The sequence below is a fragment of the Colletotrichum lupini genome, chromosome 1 (assembly GCF_023278565.1).
Source record: "Colletotrichum lupini chromosome 1, complete sequence".
NCBI lineage: Eukaryota > Fungi > Ascomycota > Sordariomycetes > Glomerellales > Glomerellaceae > Colletotrichum > Colletotrichum lupini.
The window spans coordinates 3,290,677-3,314,788 of NC_064672.1; the positions used below are offsets into that span (position 1 = coordinate 3,290,677).

A 24,112-nucleotide genomic window follows, 5' to 3' on the forward strand; every position below is an offset into this window, starting at 1 on the left:
TCTACCAGTGAATCTCAAAGGCTGTTTGTCATAGAAGACGAGAACAATCAACAAAGGTTTTCCGGGGTACGTCTATGTAATTCATCTACCCGCCCGTCGTGCAGATTAACATGAATGGCCATGAGCCAGTCCAAGTAATCTCTGCCCGGACTACTTGCATGGTATCTACAGAGTATTAGGCGTGACGCGGTCTCTGCGCGGCCGCGGCATCGTGAATCCTTGCGCGACTAGTGTGGAGGTCCAGTAAGACGATTTCTCGGTATCCGGGTCACTCTGGTGTATTACCTACCAAAGCTGGAGCCCGTGGATGGGTAAATGGGGCAGTGGGTGAAGCGACGCCTCAACTTGAGTTTGGAGGCAGCACAGGATTTAACTTGCGCGTGTTGACCTACATAGATGACTCAGGCGCACGACGAAGGCGAGAGCGTCTACCTATCGTCATGTCACCGGTCAGTCGGCCAATTGACTCGAATCGGAACACCCTTTTCGATGCTTCTACTACGTAGGTGTCGGCTGATGCGAAAAACAATTACCGATGCGGTCAGTACCTTGGGTAACATAATATGAGAGATTACTGTCTTTGACCAATACGGTCCGTAGTTTTAGCACAGAACTTGGAAGCAGTGGTTGCCTGCCACGCAGGTGACTGCCAGTGACATGATCGGTCCCTTGCGCTCAGGTGGAACAGCCGGAGGGGTAAATGCTGGCGTTTGCACTTTGCAGATGGAACCGAAGCCAGAAACACGGTTCTGATGGCACGCGGCGCGCCTAAGGTCTGGCACGGTGAACTTCAAAAGCAAAGTGGCAACTTGCAAGGAACGGTGAGAGAAGGAGGAGGAGGAAGGGAGCGGGACAGACGAGGGACGCTTTCTGGTTGGCTACATTTAATCGTACATATCCATCTCATGCTCCAATTGGGAATAAGCTGAGAGAGCCTGAGATTGATGAAGTACCGGGAAAGCTAGTGTGGCCCGTGCGGTTGTACGTTCATGGCGTTGTTTTTTTATTTTTCGCCTCGCGTCGCGACAGGGTGTGATCCAGCGTGATGGACGTGCCCGCTTTTCTCTGGCTGATCCCGAATCAGACTTGGCCCACGGACATTTGATATAAATGCCCGCCCCCCTCAGCGCGACTACAATCGTGTTCCCTCTTACTATTCAGCCCCACGTTATCTCTGCCAAAACAATCTTACACGCCATTTCCTCGGAAGAGCCTCGTCATATCCCAACCTTAAATCACTTCAACTTCATCACAATCCACAATGACTGGACGTACGTACCGATCCCGCATCGTACCTCTATCTTCCCCGGTATACTAACTTGATGTGATCAGGCGGCAAGGGCGGCAAGGGCCTCGGCAAGGGCGGTGCCAAGCGTCACCGCAAGATTTTGCGTGACAACATTCAGGGTATCACCAAGCCTGCTATCCGTCGTCTCGCTCGTCGTGGTGGTGTCAAGCGTATTTCTGCCAGTAAGTTTTAGCCCCAAGCTCGTCTCGGCTCGCGAGGGACTAACATGCCGTTCCTTCAGTGATCTACGAGGAGACCCGTGGTGTCCTCAAGTCCTTCCTCGAGGGTGTCATTCGTGATGCTGTCACCTACACTGAGCACGCCAAGCGCAAGACTGTCACTTCTCTTGATGTTGTCTACGCGTTGAAGCGCCAAGGCCGCACCTTGTACGGTTTCGGTGGTTAAGCGTCGTATTTCTGCATGTCTGTTACGAATCTTTCTTGGGCCATGACGCGATCCAACCCACGACGCGGTGGCCCATGCGGACTTTGGGAGTGGAGTGTTTTGTCACGAATGATCATGGGTTTGGCTGGTTTTGGGTGTTCTACTGTACCATACGGGAAACGGGGTTCTATACGGATGGCTTGGTTGGCTTGAGACATAATCCCTCGCCGAGGCACGTTTTGATCAATTTTTCTCGGTTCCCTTCTGCATCTTCGCGTGTGAATGCTGTGTGCCGCGTCTGATTCGTATGGATGTTAAACGTTGCTCTCCACTGTTCGGGTATGTGACCTAGCCTCGTATGTCTGTTGTCGCGCCGCGTCCCATGTGGGTGGCAACTGTCTGCACTGGTCCTTGTTGCATGTTGGTCTTTAATGTATTCGTTCAGGCTGCTGCTGAAGCCGTGCTGGCGCCAGGCTGCTAACCTTCAGCGTTCTTACTTGGGTGGGCTATGGTATGTGGGTTCTGCGCATGGCAGATTCAAGTCATTCGTTGATAATGAACAATCCAATAATGCAATCTACCTAGAGCATCGTAGAACTTGCTGTCCCCCTCCCGGTGTTTTCCATTGCGCGTGCGCAATGATGTATGTCTCTTCCTGGTAATCATAATCCTCCTGTCCTGAAAAGTCCCGTGCCTAGGTGGGTGTACAATCTGCCATTGCCGATATGATCGAGTTCATTTACCTAGTGTTTTCACCGGCATCATTTGATGTAAACTCATGCTTCTGGTGCCTCGTTTACTCTCGTGGGGTCTTTCCTTCGTGGTCCGTTGACCATCTTGATCGTTCTGGGGCCTGAGGCTACTAAGTTGCTGGTGAAGCCGAACGCGTCATCTAAGGCCGGCAGGGCTCTTTCCGTCCAAACCTACACTTATCACCGTCTCTCCGTTGGAGTGTCAAATGCTTCGGAAATGTCTTCCGTCTTGCGTTTCTATTGGGCTTTGGATGTGTTGTGGTGAAAACACAAGTTGACTGCTATTTCTCGATACTACTTGTTTGTTGCCAGATCCAATATCCCTTATAAAACATATATAAAATCGACTAATCAGCAACACCACACCAAACACATCGAATTTGATAGGAAATTCTCACTCGAGGCACAGTTTACTCCATACAAGGTAACAATTTCAAACATCGGGCGAATCAGTATCCCACGAACCAAAGGGTCGCATGCAGTACACGCTGGCCAAGGGGGTACCAAATTGGAAATCAGCGCAGGCGTCTCGCAAAAAACTCAACAGCAGCTGAGATGATTGAAAGTGGGAGAATACGAGCCACAAGCGCGTATGGTACGGTCTCTTGACCTGCAAGGTTGTTCAAGAAGTGTTCCAGCAACTGGTCACCCAAATGGGGTCACAGGCCCAAAGTCGCCAACGGAGCAGGAGAGTACAACAAGAGAGAGAACTACCTGCTCGAACTGTCTCTAGGCACAGCAGGACAGTGTCATCTCAGCCTCGCAATCATCCCCGAGCAAGCAGCACGCGCTGCGGCAAAATGCAAAGTTCACGACCAGCATACCTCGATGCCAACCTAGCACAAGACCCAGAACATGAAACGCACGGCCATGGTTAGACACTTGGTATATCATGTAGTATTGCGAGTAAATGCAGCTAGAAATGCGCGATGTGTTCGTGCGTGGTCCACGGGATGTGGACACGCGCATCGTCGTCGCCGAACCACCGACGTGCCCTATGGCACAGCCTAAAGACCCTGTCGTGATAGCTCGAAGCCCTGAGCCTGCGTAGAATTCCATCCGAATAGAGACAAAAATGGCGCGAAGACAAGTGCGGCCCCTCGGCAACGTATATAGGCCGAATCAAGGCGTCGGTTGTTTGTGCCAACTACACCAGCATACGCTCTGGACACTGGGATATCCAGACTTGCGGAATTGACAGGCGCATATGAGATCTCACTGCGCAGCGTACCATATGCAATAAACAGCCGAGAGAGACTTGATTATACTGCAAGGTCAGTAGATGATCATACTACTGCGCCGAAGTAACTCGACGAACATGATTTTCTGCAATATCCTACTTCAGCTTCTCTACCCATGTCCTCGACTTGACATGGAGATTCAGTGCAAGCCTAGTCATCAGTGTGAAGGTGATATGGAATGATACTATGTTCCATTGGGTAGCTTGCACGGGCATGAATGATGGCCGGCCACATCGGGTGCCTCCTTGTCAAGACTTTGTCGGACTTCACCTCAACTGCACGCCAGATGGGTGCTTCCTGACCAACAAGCATCGCGCAGGAACGAGGCACCACAGAATCGGGGTTGAGATCAGGTAATTATCGTATATACCCTATCAATGTCGTCCGATGCCCTGACTGGGCCCGGATAGCTTGCAGCTTACCACATCGCACCTTAGAATTGCACAGGTGATCTGACCAAATCACTGTCTCGACGGCCTCTTCCTCCACTAGCTATGATATCCCCCATTATCATCACATATACTCGCCACGGACGGGTTCAAAGCCTCCTAGATGTCGTATTCCCCAAAAAACAAATAACTACACAAAAGCGCCCAAATAGCTCATCACTGTATTGGTGGATACGTGGCCTGATGATGTGCCGAGCCTTGACATAGTGAACGTCGTGAAGCAAGGCCGTTCCGGAATCGCGGAGAGTCGTTCGAGAATGATGTGCCCAAATCGCGCCGATGTACTGAAACGTTAGCACTTGGATGGAATATGGACGATACTTGGCAGAGTGGGTGATACAACCACCCATCGCTCAGCACATGCATCAACGGCGTCCTCTCTTCATCACCTCAATCCTTATGACTGATTTACCCCAAGGGGTCCCGCGGGACATTTGCAGTATAAGAGTATACCAAGGGGGTTGACTAGGCTGAGCAGCAGTCGTGATGGTAGCGAAGGTAGACATAGGTAGCATCTTGAGATTTTTGGAGAGGACCGATTGGTTCCTCACTTTGCCGGACGAATCTCGCACAGCTGGCGGAACACAGTCATCAGCAAACTGAAAGCCGTCTGAAACCGAGTCTACAAAACGAAGAAACAAAGTCAAGGGCATCGTGGCGTTTCGCCGTCACTCGTACCCGGCAATTCACAACGGGGCTACTTCCACTATCGACCTTACTCCCGTACATGGCCCCGATATCGCTTTCTGATCCCCCTTTCACCGAGGCGAGGTTGTAGAACGACGGCCCGTGACTACCTAAGCTTGAAGTAGGGAAAGATGAGTCACGAGCGTGCGCGGCAGCAGCCCAATAGGGAGGTCGTCACGCTTATGCGTAGCAAGAACGGAAGTGTCCGAGTTTGATGACCCAACCTGCTAACAAGTCGCTCTTACAGAGACATCGGGTTTGCCTGGAAGTAAGGATCAATACGGACGCCACTGAGAGTCCGGCTCATCATGAGACCGAGGCTCAGACTTAAGCAACGTCGAGGCACCCTGGCGATATAGACGAGGAAGCCAGCAGCTACGGCGATCACATTGACAAAGCTAGGCGATTGATGGCTGCTAGTCTTGCGAGGGTAAGACTTCACCTGGTTGGCTAGGTACAGACCAGTAGGCATATGCTAAATATTTCCGAGGACACTTGTGTGGCTGAAGGTGGTGCAAAGGGGAGACGGAAGCTAAGCCACAAGCTTAACATGTTCCTGGTCAGTGCGAGAGGGGGAGGCAGCCCGAGTTGTGGAATTAGAAATTCGGGGGTCGGGAAGGAGGTGGTATCCGAGGAGCCGGGATGGGTTCGATGGCGACACAGGCAAGTTGATTTTTGAGAAATGGTGATGTTGTCAAAAGTGAGCTAACTGGCAGGATGGACAGTCATCTTAAGTGGACTGTGGAAGCCAGGTTAGCCCGACATAGCAAAACTAGCCCGAAGGTGGACGTATTTCTGGGCCTTGCCTACATAAGGTAAGGAACGTAGGTCACCTGTAAGGTGATGAATGTGCAGGCATTACTTCGGATGGTGCCGACCGCGCAAGATGGAAAAGTTGAGAAGCATTGGAAAGCAAGATGCAAAAGTTGATGGGCCCGGTTAAATGCCGGCTGACATGTTGCAGATCTTCTAAGCCCTCCCGCGGACAATCAGGGTCTTCCTTGACCGTTGGGGGAATACTAGCGCAGCGCCGCGAGCGCACAAGCCGAGGGGAGGTGAGCCCTGAGTGCTGTCACTGGCGGATGGGAGCCACGGAATCCACTAAATTTAGAATTCCGACAGGACCCTGACTCAACTTCTCCACGGAACGGAACCCGGCCGCCTGGGCCAAGGAATGGATCTGCGCCGCCAACGGAGAGATCTTGCACTCTGGGCAGCAGTGGATCCAAATGATGTCCTTCTTTTCGCCACCTGCCCTGTTTCGCGCATACCTGTGTGCCTGTGTATGCACGCTGGACCTGATTTTCCCCTTTCTTTGCTTGCCGATTCACCCACTCTCGTGTTGAGTTCGGCATCGTCGTGCTGAATTTGGATCCCTGGGCTTGGGCACCCACGTCTCAAAATTCCTAGACGTATCCGTAGTCATTATCTAGATGCCAATACTTCCTTAATGTAGGTACGACACAGTCATGTTTCGTGGTCCATGCAGCCGGGCATTACTCAGTGGAGTAGTGTGCAGTCGGGATGGATCCTGGACTCTGTTATCTGTGTGTCTGCTAAGGAACGGATGCTGAACACACGTAAACGTTGCTCTACGTCTCGCACGTTTGATTTTGTTCTAGGTAAAGTGAAGTTAGTCTACCCGAGTTCTCGACCTGGTTAAGTGGGGATGTAGTAGGCAACACAGCAGCGGATATGCCGGACTGCGCCGTTGGTCACGATGCACAATATGAGAGTAGAAAAGATGGCACCGTGCAGTGATGTCTCAATCAGGTACTAATGGCCAAGCATGGGGGGTCTCCTCGGAGCCGGACACAAGCTGCGGGTTGCACTTGGATGCCGCAAGAAAGTGCGGAAACAGAAGTTGGATTCCTCATCGTATTCGTGAATAGTGGTCCTGATATTCCGTACGATCTGGGAGGGTGGGAGGCCCGAGGTGGCAGCTAGAAGCTAGGTGCCGGAGCCACCGATGCGTGCAGCGTTGGGTTGACCGGTGCGGAGTACGGACATCACGCGGATAAGACCCACAAGAGGTTCATTTGTAAGCATGGCCACACTCCCATGTGGCTCTCAACTTCTGAGGTAGTGTGGGTGAATGCGGGTAGTCTCGGGTGGTGGGGCGGCAGTTCCGTCTCAGCTGTGGTCACGTAAGGTCTACATACTCCGTGCCCAGTGCCGGTGCCTTTGCATAGGTTTGTGGCTTAACGCCGATCGCTGTTTCGGCGTCAGCCACACCTCGGAGCAGTCACATTGCTGATTGGTCAGCTTTATTGTGCCATTTCGCCCACAGTGTTGCGTTTGACAAATTGATGGCTAACAGACAATGGCCAATCTCTGCGTTTCAGCAACGCAAAAGGGACCAAACAAAAGCAAAAGCTATGGAACCTACCTTAGCACGCGGTGGTAAAATATGATGGCCGGTTTCTGTGCTACGCTACCGTAATAGAAAGCGGCCATCATTACTTGCTACCGCGTGCTTAGGTACGGATAGGTAAACGAGGGCTGAATACCCCTGGATGACAGAGAAAATCTTAAGACATGGAGAAGCCGAAGACTGGGCCGGACCATGCACTTGGCTGCATGCAAGAGAAAAGATCGAGAATTTTCCCTTTCCCGCATTTTCCTGCAGGCCTGCACGGGCTCCTCTTGTCTGTTTTTCGCCGGATTTGCACCAACCAAGTGGTCCGACAGCCAGCTTGCCTGCCTGTCATGTCTCTCTCCCACCTCTCGGCATCGGCAGCATCGCTTCTCGGCCATCGCGGCATCGTTGTCAATCCCTGCATCAGCCAAGTTTCCTCTCTTGTTGTTAGTCGTTTGCCGTAAGACTTGGTTTGCTCTACACTTCTAAATCCTCACGCTATACATGTAGACTTGTATTCAAAGATGCTACTTCGAACCTGACGGACCTAATTCGGTGTATTCCATGCGCACCCGCCAGGCGTGGTAAGCTTTGGTCAGCTTTGCGGATGAGTCAGTAGGATCTTGTTTTTGAGTACACAGAATAGAGAGAAACTTATGAGTGATCAATCAGCCACTTTGCCATGCTCGCTCATCTCATGCTCGACATGATGGGCCCGGGCAATACAGTGAGGGACGCGCACGCATCTTAACAAAGCACTGCAGAGAGGAGTCGAGTTCCTTTTCTGATGATGCCGTGAAGTTCAGCTCATACAATGGGATGGAACCCCCACGAACGTACCCCCCGGCACAACAGGGAGTGCCAGCCCTCGAGGTTGGTTTGCTGGTACAAATAAGCATGCATGCGACTAATATTGCAGGCCGCGTGCCTCGCGGTGTGCGACGCAAATTTCTTCATGATTCTTTAACTTTTGGACACTCACGCACAGGGCCGTATTCGTGCAATTGAGACCCCCGAAAGTTCCAACGGCTGGACCGGCCGACGGATGAGTTAGGCCCACCCCACGGCCGACGGAACGGGGTCGAGACCGCTCTAGGTCTTCAGAGACCCGGGTGGGGCACTCTTGCTACAGCGACGCTGAACATGGTGGTAGCTGCAATAGACGCGACCTGGCAATTAAGAGCGATGAAGTATCATGTGAAGTTTGATACGAGAGGAATACGACGAAGGCCGGAGCACAACCCTCAGGTGACAATGGAAAAAATAAGAGTCTGTAGCAGCATGTTACGAGGCGTAGTGAAGAGGGTCTCGTCCAAGTCACTTCCTCGGCAGCTAAGAATCGAAATCCATTACGCCTAGAGCTGGCGCGGCTACGGCTGCGGCTGCTGGGAGGAGTCATCGAGCAGACTCATCCGTCAGCTGGCATTGCCAGCATGACTGATTCGTGGCATTCATAGCCCCGTCTCTTGGACGCTGCGCGCGGAGGGCAAGGACCCAGTCCAGCGCCCCGGTTCAAGCTTGACAATGCGAGCGCATTCCCGCATTCTCGCATCCCCTGGCAGTTTGGCACTCTGAGTGAGAAGGGCGGACATGGCCACAGTGGTTATGCGAGGAAATCCGCTCGGCCCGACGTGCAGGTGGGCAAGCCACATTGAAGATCGGCATGTGTGGCTGGAACATGCCTCGGTACCTATGCACTATAATGCTCTTTGGCGACCACCGGCCATGGGTGGCCTGTCTTTCTCGTGGTTGAGCCACATCACTGAGACGAGAGCACGAGTCACAAGTTCAGAGCAAACACGCCTATCCGAGGACGCGGGGGTGTACATTATAGGGAGGTATACGGATATAGTGGTCCGGAATGATGACCGAACGTGGTCGTCAAGAATGCGTAGCAACCAGCACTGCCCGGCCACATCTCAGCTTCCAAGTTGCGGCGTGCTGCCAATGTCCTATCACACCACTATTGCTATGCAGAATAACTGGTGGATACGTCGGACTGTTACGAATACCGAAGGCTAATGGCAGATGACCATGCTGTTCAAAGTTATTGATCGTGGACAGACAGGGCTCCTAGCAGTGCCGGCGCATTCGAGCTGTTTTATGAGATGTGTTGCGAGGAAACAAATTACCTGAACAAAAGTCTTGCGGACTTGCAGTGATGCATAGCCGTAACGTAGTAAGGTACCTAAAGTAAGGTGATTGGACGACGGAGGACAATTGAGCACGTGCAGCAAGATCCTGTCACCCGCCGGACGGAAAAACGCACACAACCAAGAATCTAACAGCGCTTATAGAAGACATAAAATTATATCAAAAAACCCACAATAACCAGCAGAAGACGAGACACTTTTCAGTTATTTTTCTTTCTATGATTTTGCTCTGAATATGTAGCATAATTAAGCTACCATAATACTACTAGTGTAAGTATATTGTTAGTGCTCGGTTTAAGGTGTGCGCATTTTGTTTGTCCGGCGGCTGCCTGTCTTCCGTTGCTGTACCTTTCCTATGACGTTGGCTGTTAACTCTAAGTGGTTCTCACACTCAGACTCAGTCAAACCTCAACCAGATGGATCGGTTAGGCAAGGTTTGGATAGTATGCTTACTTTAGCCAAAACCGATACGTGCCAATGTGCCATGAGCAAGGTTACAAAAGGGAGCCCGGCACCAGCCACCAGCCACCAGCATATGATAGGAACGTTAGTTGTTGGGTTCATCAGCCTGACCAGTTTGTTCTCTGATTACAAAGGTAAGGGCCATTGTGAGATCACGGGATATGACATCATCTACAAGGTACGTCGTTCCGATGAGAAACAAGTAGTCGTTACTGAACATGAAACGTTACGATCGTTTGTCATCGACAGAGGATTTTAGTCAACATGCCGATGCGAAAGATGTCCGTTATTGTTGCACATTTTCAACGATGTATGCAGTGTAGACCAAAACATACCTGTATGGTGTCCTTACCCTAACTGACTTGCTTATCTCCCCAGATTTCTCATAGAGCACTGCCGCATTGGAGTGCGCTGGAGGTGCACGAATGGGAGATGGCGATGACAGGGGGGGGGGGGGCGATCGGGCATTCGTTCTACCCAGATATAGAATCTTCGCTTCGTTTATCGATGGCCTGTACCTGCAGACGACAACCACGAGGCCGAGGCCAGAGAGGAGGCGCACTGCATAATTAGAAAGCGCCAGTTCCTACGGGCAAGTGAATTGACACGTTGACACATTGCGTGATTGGGTGGCTTCTCTCGGCTTGAACAAGACTGGATAGTTGAGCGCTGAACCGACGGTGTGGCAGTGTGGCTGAGCACGATGCCTTTGGCCAATGAATGCAGCGCACCTGCAGGATGGAAGCATCCGCACCAGCGGTCTCGCTCTTTTGTTTCTTCTGCTCTCTCGTCTCGCGGGCCCTCGCTTCGCGGGGTTCTCCCCTTTGGACCGCGGGGCACAAGCGACATTCTCTCTCCGTCCTCCGAGGCTTCCCCGAAGAGAAATTCCAAGAAACTTTTTTCCCCTTCCCCCTCACCCTCCCTTTCGGGTGCCTGCATCATTTTTTTTTGTCAAAACCGGCACAGACTGAGGTCATGGCATTTTGGCCTCGAACCCTTGTTCCCTGTCTGACCGCGCCCACCAAACACTCCCATCACACCCACATGAACAACCATGATCCAGCCCGACAGGACCCTTCAAAACATGCAGCCTTCGTGGGGCCACGGCATGGTAGAAGCGACCGGTGCAGCGAGCATGGAAGCGATCTTCGTCCCCCCTCACTCTTCCCTGAACCGGTCCGCCCACCCTTGACCATCGGCGTTTGCCCTCCAGGGTGGGCTGGCACGGCCGGAAACTGCGCAGTCACGCAGTGAAGGAGCTTCGGTACGGATTCTGCTGTGGGTTCTTGGATGACATCCATCGCTTGCAGGCCAAAACCTCGGATAATGGTCATTGCCATAGCATGTTATTAGTGTCAGTGCTTGATCACATACTGTGTAGAGGTCAGGTTATCGCAACCAGGTCTGGGTATATCTACATCAGGTAGGTGCCTAGGTAGGTACCTACAAAATATGGTACTAGGAAAGGTATATACTCCGTCCGGATATGCATACTTGCGAAAGGAGCTTGGAACTGGAGATTCTTATCTCAATTCTCCCCACCTTGTGTCGGCCACCTTGAACGAAGAAATGATCTCTGACGATCAATCGCCTGTGAGAGATAAAGCCTGCAAGCACGGTGACGAATGGCCCGTGTTGGTCCAGGAATAAGATGCACCCGTGTGCCATCATCGAGGGACTCTGTGATATGTAATACATAGTTGTAACGTGGTAAAGGTGTGCATACCTACAAAGTGTGTGCGTTCCAGCATGTCATCGGGTGGGCCTACCGGGCACCCCATCGATCCCTCCCACTCTCCTCATAGTGACACAGTAGGTTCTGCACCACGGGAATCGACGACCAGGTATCGACTAAGGTGTAATACTGCCACTGCGTAAGTACCTATGAACCTGTGAGGTAAGGCACTCCGTACGTAGGTGAGCGTCTCCGATACGATACCTAGGTGATTAGATACCGGTTCTTACTAAGGTAAGGTATGTATCCGTACCCACACTACCTTGCCATGTCGGCGAGCTTTGAGACCTCAGTGGTCCCAACCCTTCGCCCTACGTCACTCCACCAGCCCTCGACGGGATTATCGATGTCGTTCCGTCGCCGGAATGGAGTCCACCTACGTCTTGATCGCTGTTTCTCATGACCCTTTGAGTGCAACCACCCGCTCAGCGCAGCATCAAGCGCAAGCCTAGCCGAACACCCTGCCTTGTCTTGAGTGTCCTGTCTGCGAGCCTGCAAAGGGGTGGAATCGAATGAGAGCAACGTCTGTCTCCTCGGATTACTTCCGTGCTATCTCCCGCCTCGCATCTTCCCGCCTTGTCCGTCTCGCTCAACCCACAGTGCGTGAGTGCCACGACCAATGTTTGTCTTGTTACGGAGTATGCTTACTCATCATTGGTGAAGTTGAGGGGTCCAAGCTGGCGAAATCAGTCGTCTGCGGTGCTGCGGACAATACCTATACTTGTTGGGTGAATGACAATGATCCCTAAACCCAAGAAACTTCCAGAGGCTTCGAGCAAGGCCCCTCGTCATTTCCATTGCACTGCCGTACCTACCTTACGCTGCCTCACGCTGCATTGCAAATTGGTGGTCTATTGCCCACACCCGCTTTCTGCGTATCTACCTACTGTAACTTGCTCCGCCTTACTGCGTGCGAATCACACTGGGCCATGGCTGTTCTCGATCTGTCTTTCCATCATGTGACTCAATTTTTATCCGCGTCAGCTGTTTAGTAGTCCGTTGTTGGAAGCGTACTATTCCGTCTGCCTGCGGCCAATTCAGCGACGTCCCGCTGGTTCTTTCTGCGTTGTCTCCGCATAATTGGGTTATAGACCTCGGCGCACTTCCTTTGCTGCCTTTTACTACTCCGTGCGTTGCTCACACGATGTGCATCGGAAGGCCAAGATAGGGAAATGTGAGCTAGTAGGTACGAATGTCGACTTGGGGGAAAGGAAATGAATTACGAATATGCGCCTTGCCTAGATTCGAGGGCAGTACCAAGTGAGCCTTTCTCGCGCTTTTTGCTTGCCTTATGCGTGTCACATTGCAAGTGCATTATTCAAGCAAGTGCTTGCTCGCTGGGCTGCTTGATAGTGACAAAAACTCAAAACCCCCGGTTGGGCCGTTGTTGGTCATGAGGTTCCTCGACCTTCTAGCGAATGGAATCGAGGACGAAAAAAATGCAAGGACTCATACCGCATGTTCTTGTTCGACTTGGTCATCATCCCACACACCTGAAAATTTTCTCCCTGTCTCTCCCCCCCTTCGGGCCCTCCCCTTCCTGCGTCCAGACCTTAAGGTGTTCTCCCCGGTCCCGATCCCAAGGCCCCCCTGTAACCCTGCTCTACTTACCACACTAATCCCATCCCCGGGACCGCCAGCACAACTTGTCCAAGCCTCGGGTCCTCCACCCGGTACCTCCGCTCTTCGTCCGCGTTGCGAGGAGCAGTACGTACCCACAGCGCGCTACCTTACCGCACACCCTGGCCCTTCCATTCTAAGCCCCATAGCCCTCTAGGGTACGTACCTGGCCAGCTACCTCATTGCATTGCAAGTCCCCTACGTAGTGCTACCAACCCGCTGCCTCTCTTTAGTCTTTCCATCTTTATAAGTCATCGTCCCTCCGTGGTTTGCCACTCACTTGGCCCCTCCTACCATCACACCTACAAAATATCTAAACTTCGTAACTACCACATCATGCTGTTGACCCGACCCACTGCTTCACAATCAATCCAGCAACATCAGCAACAACAATTCCAACAACCTTACTCCGACCTACACCACCAGTATCAGACACAATCACAACATTTCTACCCTCACTCGATCGATTTTGACCTTGAAGGCTCCTTTGACGACACTGCTCCCGACCTCACCTCGTCGAGTATATCCTCGTCTCCGCTCTCGACTCAATCCTTTCTCCCTTCCCATTACTCTCTGGCAAACAACTCGGCAAGCCTTGCAAGTTACGACACGTCCCATCTGACCGTCCCAAGACGATCAGCGACAAGCACTTCAGGCTTCGAAGAACCCGCTTTGAACCACAACCATCAGCAAAACCTCATGCAGTCAGACGCCTGGGTACTCGGGAATCAGTACGCTCCCAAGACCGGTGGTCGACTACCTCATCAGCGGGAGTCATCTTTGTCTTCACTCGGTTCAGCCGGTCCCGCATCACCCTTCAGTCACAGTACAACGAATCCCCAAATCGCGGTAACAGATTCGACACCCGACGTTCTGTACGACATGCAGGCTCACGACGGTAATGCCTTCTACCAGTTGTCCAACAAGTCAATGGCGGTGTCCCACGACAACATGTATCCCAACTACAACGGACTGCAGAACATATCGTCGGACATGGCCGGCTACGCCTCAGCCTTGAGTGTTCAACGACCACGATCTGACCGCGGGTTATTACCTGCGCCTGAACTCTCTATGGCTGGTAGCAGATCTCACCCAAACTCTGTGGCAAGCTCCATTGCTGGAGACTCACCCGCAACACCGTCACAACTCGAGCACGAAGATGACAGGCGGCGGAAAGCTGGTAAGCAATTTTCCATGCAAATGTCTGGGAATAGAAGCTTACTCAATGTTTTCGACACAGTTTTCAGCAACGTACCCAAGCTAGACCGCACGATGACAGACATCTATAATGATGAACTGTATAGCCCCAATTTCACCATTACCTCGGCAGCTCCGGCTCAAAACCACATGGCTGTATCTCCTAGCAATGACGTGTTTGCGCAACGACTTAGCGCTGCAAACAACCAGCACTTGAGTGCAGCACAGTCGCCAGTCTCTAGTGTGTCACGCGACCGTTCGCCATTCCGTCAGGGTTCACCGTTGGCACCGATGCCCAGTCACGACTTTGGTGGAGGTGTTCAGGCCTCTCGTCTACGATTCAACTCGGCTCACCAAATCCGGGAACAGAAGAAGGCGGAGCAAGATGCACAAATTATGCGACAACAAATGTCTGTAAAGTCGGAGCCGGAAACCCCGAAAACTATCTCTCCAAAAGACGCGATGCTCGAATTCCACGATGGCGATGCTGAATCATCATTTTCACTCTTTCCATCTCAGGAGACGGTGGATTTTGAAGACATTGCAAAGGCAGTGGTCACGCAGGACCAACAGGTCAATTTTGCGAGGTCTGCCATGCAAAATGGGGCAGCTTTCCCTTATATGCCCGCTCAGCTTCAGACCGCTGTCCACATTCCACAGCAGTACCCATTCATTGCTCATCCACGACAATCTCATGAGCAGATTCCTCGGCTTAGCTCTGCCGAGTCAAGCACTGGGGGATCCGATGCTACTTCGACTTCAAATGCGGTACCGACAACCAAACCTGTGGGTGCTACTGCTGATGGCGGTACTTACACTTGTACATACCACGGCTGCACCATGCGATTCGAAACCCCTGCTCTGCTGCAAAAGCATAAGCGTGAGGGGCATCGGCAGACTCAGGGTATCGGAGGGCCCAGAAGACCTGAAGCAGTTGCCGCATCCCCCGACAGCATCCTCAATAGTCAAGCCGGACCTCACCGCTGCGATCGTATCAATCCTAGCACGGGCAAACCGTGCCACACAATCTTTTCACGCCCGTACGACTTGACTCGTCACGAGGATACCATTCACAATGCGCGGAAGCAAAAGGTGCGCTGCAATCTTTGCACCGAGGAGAAGACGTTTAGTCGTGCCGATGCGCTCACGCGACACTACCGAGTCTGTCATCCGGATGTTGAATTCCCAGGCAAGCACCGACGCCGGGGGCATAATGTCTGAATGCGCTACGTTTACAGGCCATGATACACAGCTCGGATGGTGTCTGCTTCGCGGCGGCTTTACACTGGTCCAGTTGGCAGAAGAATGCGCCGACCTCCGAGGAAGCTAATGGTCTACCCAATTATCGACAATAGCGTGCACCATCCCCGAGCATGAGGAGTGAATCAGGGATGCAGGACAGTCGGGCGAATCAACAGGGGTGGAAATTCAGGGTCCTCGATGGTGCAGTAGGGGTCGTGCAACATGACATCACATAGTCCGTGCGCAACGACCCTGACGATCCATATGACCCGTAATGACATCATTTACCCTCCATTTCCTACTAGGTTCACATCGCCAGAAGTCGTGCAACTTGCCCGACTCCACTCAGCGACATCATTATGAGTCTTGGCATCATCATCCACCTCTGCCTGAGTTCATCAAATCGGGAATTGATGGGACGAGTTGGGGAGGATGGATGATCATGACGTTACATTATCTATGCTCCTGCCACAGGCTCCTGCATTCCATTTCACGCCATATGGACGGTCCCGACCAGCCCCGACTCGGAAACTTGTGGTTCTTTACCCAGATGATGCAATCTACGGCCTTAACCACTGCTCGGACGGGGCTTATGCATTTCTTTCCCTTTTGAGAAGCAGCGTTGTTTTAACCGCTTCCATCAATTACTTTACTTTTGCGATGGGTTTGGGACTGGACACTGAGCGAGTCTTTCACATCTCCCATTCTTCCACAAGACGATTGTGTATGACATGTTGTACATTATGTTATTATGGTCCAAGTCGAGACCACAAGGCTAGAGAAAAAAAAGGTTGGGGAGGGAATGGGATGTCCTAAGGGCACGCAGGCGTGGTTGGTTCTTACGAATGTGATGATGAGGGAGGAATGATGCATTATAGAAATATTAATAAGTAAAACACCACCCCCATACTGATCCAATGCCCGGCCTTGATTCTTATCGGTCAACACTTGTCTCCTGCTACATACGGAATTGGTTGACAACTGGCTGAAAATATCACAGAGAGACTTAGACTATATCCCTTCACGATGATGCTCAAATACACATTGACTAGACAAGCACATAATACTCTATGTTTGAAATAGTTGTTCGCCATTTCTTAGGTGAAGTCCCAAAGTCGGTTATCTACTCAGCAACCGAGTCTGTATGGTCGATGCTAGTCCCTAGAGCTCCTTCCTCTACTCTAGCAACCATAGCTATCTACGAAGCACCAATGATATTTGGTACGCACGTTCAATGGTCGGGTCCTGCAGCGTGCCCTAGCCATCCTACGCCGCTTCCTCGCCCAAGACGGCTGCGCGAGCAGTCTGGTAGAGAGGGGTGATATCCGTCCATTTCTGGAACTAAATTGAATCCAAGTTAGCTTCCTATGTCACGTTCATCTACTTGGGTGCCACGTTTCCACCGTCCACAAACATTCACTTACCTGGTACCAGCCCTGAGCTGAGAGCACCTCGAGGCCAGGGATGGTCTCCCACCCGGCGTCCTCGGCCAATTGCATCAGTGGTGTATGACGAGGCTGGTAGGCCATCTCAAGAAGGACGCGTTTCCTATCGACTGTCGTGTCTTGACGCAATACCGCCATGAGAGTTTCTCGGAGCGAGGGATCAACTGGCTTGTCGGCAGGGATCGTGCTGATCATAACGGTAGGCGAGGATGCTAGTGCAGGAACTTCGCTGGCATTCTTGAGAGCTTCGATCCGATAATCCGAGGGGAACGACGCCTTCAGGGCTTCCAGGTTGCCACTGTTGCGTGCTAGAGCGTAGATAGGCCCGAAGCCAAGTGCGTGCAATGCGAAGATGGCGGCTCTTGTTGTTCCGCCTGAGCCAATAACAATGGCAGAAGATTCAACGTCTTCTGTCGATTGGGACGAAACACCTGCCGACTGAAGAGAGTGAACCATACCTGACCAGTCAGTGTTGTCACCGATGAGCTTAGCCGTGTCTCCGCTGGTTGATACTGGGATGATAGTGTTGACAGCGCCAATGATGCGAGCAGCCTCCGAGACTTCGTCAATTTCCTTCATAATGTCGAGCTTGAGCGGGATTGTCACGGAAGCGCCGCCAAAGTCGGGAGCTCGGATCAACTCGCGTACATCGGCCGCGTCAGTCGTTTCTTTGCGCAGGTAATGGTGCGGCAATCCGACCAAATCGAACAAAGTATTGTGCAGAGCAGGTGATCTCGATGCTGCAATGGGACTACCGAAAAGATAGTAGGTTTGCGGGTTAATGTCACCAAGCAACGCCAAAGCTTGCCGGATCTCGGCCGCGGACAACTGCCCCGGGGCTGCTTTGAATGGCAAACTGGGATGGGAGACAGGGGTGAGGCAGCCGTTCAGGACACGGCTGAGCTTTCCAGCTTGCCCCATGTTCAGCGCAATGATCGGGATTTTGTGCGAAGACAACATCTCCAACTTGAATTGGGCTAGGTCATAGTTGTCTTCAATTCGTTTGGCGACACCAACCAACTTGATCACGTCACCCCATTGAAGGGCCTTGTTGTAGAAGGGGATCCAAGAACCATTCTTCCAAGACAAGTTGCCCTGAGGATCATGGTGGGAGGCAATGATACGCGCGGGTCCCTTGTTCTCCACGACTGCTCGAATGACTCGCTCTGGGAGTGTCATCTCGACATCGATGAACTCAACCCCCATGCGGATTGCTTTTTGGTACAGACCAAGGGCTTGATCATGGGCGTCATCGGAGAACTTTCCACCCTGAGACAGTGTGCGCAGAGTGAAGATAATGGGCACGTCTGCCACCGATCTAAGAAGCGCAACCTGGTGTGCAACGAACTCTTCAGAATAGTCTTGGAGCAAGTCCACGCGGAGCTCCACGGCGTCAGAACCGACCACAACAGCCGGTATCAGAGTGAGAGCTGACGCAACCTCTGGTATCGTGAGGGAAACAAAGAAACTGGGATTCTTCGCCAGTGCCTTATTGACTTGTACCTGCTCTCCGCACAAAACATTGACGAAGCGGCGGAAGTCTAGCGGCGGCTCCCGTGTAGCCAACGTTCCTGGGGGATGAGGGCTGAAGTACTCAAAGTTGCTGCACTGCTCGAAGAAGGGCTTCCGGCGCCAGTAGACATCTTCAATGTCTTCTCTGTAGGCCGGTCTTGATTTGTCCTGCAGAAGGTAGTCGACGACTTCCTTGGTATTACGGTGGACGAGTAACACAGTGCCGTTGTTCTGGCAGTGGGCGATGAGCAGTTTCCGAGCTTCAGGAGTCTCTACAATGCCGCCGCCACATGAGAAAATATACCCGTGGCTCTGTTTCTCCAGGACATCCCGGAGAAGCTCAAGCTCGTCGCTTCTGAAGCCTGTCCATCCTTTGGAACCTCTGATCATCTCCGGAATTGTCATGCCTGACCGCCGTTCCAGCTCTTCATCCAAATCGATAAAAGGCCTCTTGAGCGTCGCGGCCATCCATCTTCCCGCAGTCGTCTTGCCTGCGCCACGCATACCAATGATGACAACAGACTTATCCTTACGACATCTCGTGGGAAGTCCCGTAGCCACTGACTTGGGTTGCTCGTCAATGCCGTCAAGCTCAATGTTGAAGAACTGCGACATGGTGTCCCACCACCCTGGCCATGTCTTGCCAGTGCATTCCCTCTCAAGAATCGTCACAGGCTCGGGGGATACCACTGAAAGAACGCTGAAGCTCATGGCGACGCGGTGATCGTCGTAGCAATAAATGCTTTCGGTAGGCTGCTGGAGCCCCTGCACAGCGCGGCCGGTGACGATGATGCCGTCGTCAAATTCGTCAGTCTCAACGCCAAACTTGGCTAGTTGCTCGCGCATTGCCCCGATACGATTGCATTCTTTCACGCGTTGATTGGCGATGCCGCTGATCTTGGTTGTTCCGGATGCCGCAGCTGCTAAGACGGAGGCTGTGAGGAAAGCGTCTGTCATAGGTTCCATATCGACATGCTCAATCGCTTTGAGACCGCCAATGGACGGGCCTGTGACAGTCGTCGAAGTTCCAGTCTGCTCAACCGTGCATCCCATAGGTCTCAGCACGTCAACAGCAAACCTAGAGTCGCCCTGAAGTGACTCTGAGCCAATGTTGGGCACAGTACAAGTGGTGCCGGTAATGGCTGCAATAGCCAGAGGGTAGGTAGCGGAACTGGCGTCGCTCTCCACGACGTACTCGGCTGGGTTTTGGTACACTGCCTTCGGGATGTGGTAGGTATTGAGCTCCGTTGTCGATTTCGTGACGTTTACGCCGAAGGTCCGCATCATCGAGACGGTCATATCAATGTAAAACTGTGATATGGGCTTTCCGCCTACGAGTCGAAGGGTGACTGGGTTTTTCGCGTAAGGTGCAGCCATGAGAATTGACGACACATACTGCGATGAGATAGTAGCGGCCAATTCTATGACACCGCCCTCGAAGCCCTTGGCAGCATCCACCTGGAGAGGAAGACTCTTCTCTTGCCCGAGGTATTTGATTCCCAACCCATTGGCCCTGAGAGCATCGACCAGAGGACCAATTGGACGAACTTTCATGCGAGCGTTGCCGGTAAGTACTGTGGAAGACACTCCAGACGGCGCACAAAGAGCCACAACAGTCGTCAAGAATCGGGATGCGGTACCAGCGTTGCCAAGGTACAGCGCCTCTTTGCTAGCATTGAGCTCGCCGCCTTTGCCTTTGACAGCTAGCACCTCCCCGGCATCTTCCCAAGCGTATGTTGCTCCCCCAAGCTGAGCAATGGCTGACAACATGTACTCTGTATCGTCAGAATGCAGCAGGTTCGTGATCCGGCACGTTCCCTGCCCGAGAGCAGCGAGAACAAGGGCACGGTTGGAAATAGACTTGGAGCCGGGGGGGGTGACTATGGTGCTGTGAGACTTCGGCATGCCAGGTATGACCTGAGTTGCCGATGATAGGACTACCCTGATGACGTGGTCTTGGACTACGCTGGCTTTTTGTTCGTGGGTTTTTCCGATCGCGGAGAGGAGCACAATCTTCTTCTTGGCTCCATCATTCTTCTTGTCAACCGCCATCTTCTCCAACAACACGTCAACGGGGCACTTTTTGCCTGCTGTCAGCTTAATAACCTTCTTGTCGTGTACCGAGGTGGGAAGCTCGTAGCTCGCAATGCACTTGACAAGTCGTGCTACAGCGCCAGGACGAAGTACGCCAAGGAAGCGGGCCAGTTCTGCCTCCTTGACCATGCCAATGGCGACAGCCTCTCCATGAAGAAGCTGAGGTGTCAACAGGGCTTCGTAGGCGTGACCGATAGAATGGCCGAAGTTGAGCAGATTTCTCAAGCCACCTTCTCTTTCATCGCTGGAGACAACTTCAGCTTTGACTGAAGCAGAGCCAAGGACAATTCGCTTGAGAATGTCTCGAATGGGTGAAAGTCTCTTTTCCCCCTGGGACTTGACAGCAGCCAGTATGGCGGGTGCGTTGGTCTCGAGTGCGGTAAACTCGTCCTCGCTCCAGATGGCGGCCGTCTTGATGACCTCGGCCATGCCATTGATGAACTCCCGCGCTGGCAGCGTCTCGAGGAAGCTCAGGTCGATATAAATACGGAACGGTTGCCAGAAAGCACCGATGAGGTTCTTGCCCATCGGGGTGTCGATGGCAGTCTTGCCACCAATGGATGAGTCAACCATAGACAACAGCGTCGTCGGCACCTGTACAAAGCGAATGCCCCGCATGAAAGTGGCAGCGACATAGCCGATCATGTCGCCAATGACACCGCCGCCTAGAGCAATGATGACCGTGTCCCTCGTGCATTTTTGCAACAACATCCAATCTTCAATGTCCGCCTTGGTCTGGCGGCTCTTTGAAGCTTCGCCAGGCGGGATTGCATACGTGAGCAGTCTTGCCGAAGCAGGCGCGGCGGCTTCAAAGACCTTTCGAAAAGGCGGGACATAAGTATCGAAGAGGTTCGTGTCGGTTACAAGGACGTAGGTCGATGATTTGAGATGATGGAGGAGATCCTGAGTCACGAAGTCAAGCCAGATACCGTGGTCGACGACAATGTCGTCTTTGCCCAGGATCGTGATCCGGGTCGGGCCTGAGCCCGAATCTGAGCCATTGACCAAGCCCATGATCGATGGCAGCAGATGTGAGGGTGGTAAGTCGTTATTTACTCAGAGCTCTGGCACATCGGGTTGATCTCTGTCGTAGAGCTTGCAACGGTAAGTGAATTGAATACGTTGAGGGTGCAAAGACTCGCGGGTGCGCCTACCTTATGTGGGCGTAGGGTGCATGGAGCCAGTGACTCTTCCAAACAGGACTCACCTTTTTTTTTTTTTTTTTACGACATCGGACAAGGACGATTGGCGGGGGCGGGGATGGCACGAGCAAGGATCAGGAACGGCTCCTCTATTGCGGCTTAGTGGAATCTCATGCCGCCTATACCGGAGCTGCCAAAAGAGTATGACACTGCGGTGATTTCCCTTGGATGGGATTTTTAAAGCCCCAGGGTCCGGGCACTTAGACTTCCTCAGAGCCCCTCAATTACATAAACAAAAAGGTCCACATGAGTCGCTAGTATGCATCTTGCCGAATGGGCCACCGACGTATGGCTAGCCCGGACTTATAAGTAATATTTAAAAAATTATTAACTTAATTTCCCCCCGACGGAGCAATCCGCCGGGGCCGTACCGTATATTATTTTTAGTTACTTAGGCAGTTCTCGATATCGATTATACGGTTCTCGATATCGATTATACGGTATTAATATATAGTATTAATAAATACTCTTACTATTTTAATAAAGTTTTTTTTTTAAAATTTCCTTAACTTTCCCTTTTATAAAGTTTATAACTATAGATTATTAATAACGATATTAAGTACTTAATATTACTATTTTATAAGCCTATTTACGGCCCGCTAAGTAATAATAACTTATAATAATAATATTAAAAATACCCTCGTTACTATTATTAGATAATATTAACCTCTATTTATTTTTTTATTTTGCCTTTACTAGTTGCTCGGGCAGTTCTTAATATTAATTATATAATATTAATATATAATATTAATAGATATTTCTATTATTTCGATAGACTATTTTTTTAAAATTTTCTAATTTTTTAATTTTCCCTCTTATAAAGTTTATAATTACGGATTATTAATAGCGATATTAAGTACTTAATACTATTATTTTATAAGCCGCCTACTTAGCTAAGTTTACTACTCTCTAAGTAATAGTAGCTTATAATAATATAGTATTAGAGATACCCTCGTTACTATCGTTAAGAATAATACCGACCTTCTTATTATTAATATATACTTTTAACTTTAACTTATATATATATATATATATTCGTTATTTTATTTCCTTTATTAAAATCGAAAAACGCTACTTCCCTCGCTATTTATTACTATTACCCTATTACTATTGCCCTATTACTATTACCTTATCGCTACTACCTTATTATTATTACTATTATTATTACTATTGAATCGTTTACCTATTCTTAAATATATACTATCGAAATACTAAAATACGTAGTTATTATCGACCCCTAGGGCTTTTTTAATAGCTAGAAGTTTAATTTTATAAATATTATACTAAAGGACCCCGAACTATAGTACGGCTATTTTAAAAAATATAAATTAGATATTATTAACTTAAAGATTAAAAAGATATATATTAATATAGCTATTACTTTAATAAGTACCTAGTTTATATAATATAATAACCTCGAAATACTTAATTAACTTTAAAGTATTATTAATATTCTAAAAACGTAGCGTAAGAGTAGGTTAAGAAAGACTAAAAAGGATATTTTAGAGTTATTAAATAAGGTAGAAAATAAGGGGTAGTTTTTAGCTATTTAGAGGGTAATTAATATATTACGGCGGGATTATTAGTATTTAGTAATAGCTATAGCCGGTTATTATTAATTATAAAGTTTATTATATAATAAAGATACTTAATGTTAACCTTAATAAACTAGCTTATTTATGAAGGCGAAGATGGCCCCTAATAAGGCGGACCGGACCCTAAAGGGATATTAACCTCTATAAGTATAATATATACCCTAATACTTCCCTTTAGGGTCCGGTCCGCCTTATTAAGGGCTATTTTCGCCTTTATAAGCAAGCTAGTTTATTAGGGTTAATATCGAGTTTCTATTATATACTTTAATAAGACTTTATAATTAACTATAGCCGGCTATAGCTATTATTAAATAAATACTAACGATTTTATTATAATATATTAATTACCTTTTTAATAACTAAAACCTACTTCTTATTTTCTAACTTATTTAATAACTCTAAAATATCCTTTTTAATCTCTTTAAACCTCTTATTTTATTACTATAATACTAAAATATTAATTATATTCTATAATTAATTAAGTATTTTATTAAGGCTATATTATATTAATTAAGTATCAATAAAAATAATACTTATATTAATATATATATTTCGGATTTTTGAGTCGATAGTATTTAATCTATATTTCTTAAGACGACTTTATTATAGTTCTAGGTCTTTTAGTATAATATTAATAAGATCGAACTACCAGTCCCTAAGGTATCCCTATAGGTCGATAAGTTATTAACGTCTCG

The 24,112-nt window shown here is 50.1% G+C and overlaps 8 protein-coding genes across 8 annotated transcripts; 5 read left to right on the plus strand and 3 right to left on the minus strand.

Moving 5' to 3' along the window:
• Positions 1-1,261: 1,261 nt before the first annotated feature.
• CLUP02_00956 (histone H4.1) lies at positions 1,262-1,693 on the plus strand (the record flags this gene model as incomplete). Its single annotated transcript, XM_049280002.1, has 3 exons — positions 1,262-1,271; positions 1,333-1,470; positions 1,530-1,693. 3 exons carry the CDS (start codon positions 1,262-1,264, stop codon positions 1,691-1,693), a joined length of 312 nt encoding a protein of 103 aa, XP_049135959.1.
• Positions 1,694-3,760: 2,067 nt separating this feature from the next.
• On the minus strand, positions 3,761-5,273 carry CLUP02_00957 (uncharacterized protein; the record flags this gene model as incomplete). Its single annotated transcript, XM_049280003.1, has 4 exons — positions 3,761-3,790; positions 4,098-4,157; positions 4,793-4,916; positions 5,047-5,273. 4 exons carry the CDS (start codon positions 5,271-5,273, stop codon positions 3,761-3,763), a joined length of 441 nt encoding a protein of 146 aa, XP_049135960.1.
• A 2,094-nt stretch (positions 5,274-7,367) lies between these two features.
• On the plus strand, positions 7,368-7,779 carry CLUP02_00958 (uncharacterized protein; the record flags this gene model as incomplete). Its single annotated transcript, XM_049280004.1, has 2 exons — positions 7,368-7,606; positions 7,671-7,779. 2 exons carry the CDS (start codon positions 7,368-7,370, stop codon positions 7,777-7,779), a joined length of 348 nt encoding a protein of 115 aa, XP_049135961.1.
• Positions 7,780-9,564: 1,785 nt separating this feature from the next.
• CLUP02_00959 (uncharacterized protein) lies at positions 9,565-9,877 on the minus strand (the record flags this gene model as incomplete). Its single annotated transcript, XM_049280005.1, has 2 exons — positions 9,565-9,666; positions 9,767-9,877. 2 exons carry the CDS (start codon positions 9,875-9,877, stop codon positions 9,565-9,567), a joined length of 213 nt encoding a protein of 70 aa, XP_049135962.1.
• A 618-nt stretch (positions 9,878-10,495) lies between these two features.
• On the plus strand, positions 10,496-11,029 carry CLUP02_00960 (uncharacterized protein; the record flags this gene model as incomplete). Its single annotated transcript, XM_049280006.1, has 1 exon — positions 10,496-11,029. The coding sequence occupies one exon, from the start codon at positions 10,496-10,498 to the stop codon at positions 11,027-11,029; it is 534 nt and encodes a 177-aa protein (XP_049135963.1).
• A 1,772-nt stretch (positions 11,030-12,801) lies between these two features.
• On the plus strand, positions 12,802-13,287 carry CLUP02_00961 (uncharacterized protein; the record flags this gene model as incomplete). Its single annotated transcript, XM_049280007.1, has 1 exon — positions 12,802-13,287. The coding sequence occupies one exon, from the start codon at positions 12,802-12,804 to the stop codon at positions 13,285-13,287; it is 486 nt and encodes a 161-aa protein (XP_049135964.1).
• Positions 13,288-13,466: 179 nt separating this feature from the next.
• On the plus strand, positions 13,467-15,548 carry CLUP02_00962 (uncharacterized protein; the record flags this gene model as incomplete). Its single annotated transcript, XM_049280008.1, has 2 exons — positions 13,467-14,310; positions 14,371-15,548. The coding sequence occupies 2 exons, from the start codon at positions 13,467-13,469 to the stop codon at positions 15,546-15,548; spliced, it is 2,022 nt and encodes a 673-aa protein (XP_049135965.1).
• Positions 15,549-16,800: 1,252 nt separating this feature from the next.
• CLUP02_00963 (pentafunctional AROM polypeptide) lies at positions 16,801-21,634 on the minus strand (the record flags this gene model as incomplete). The annotated part of the gene is made up of 2 exons (XM_049280009.1): positions 16,801-16,910; positions 16,984-21,634. 2 exons carry the CDS (start codon positions 21,632-21,634, stop codon positions 16,801-16,803), a joined length of 4,761 nt encoding a protein of 1,586 aa, XP_049135966.1.
• Between the last annotated feature and the right edge of the window lie 2,478 nt (positions 21,635-24,112).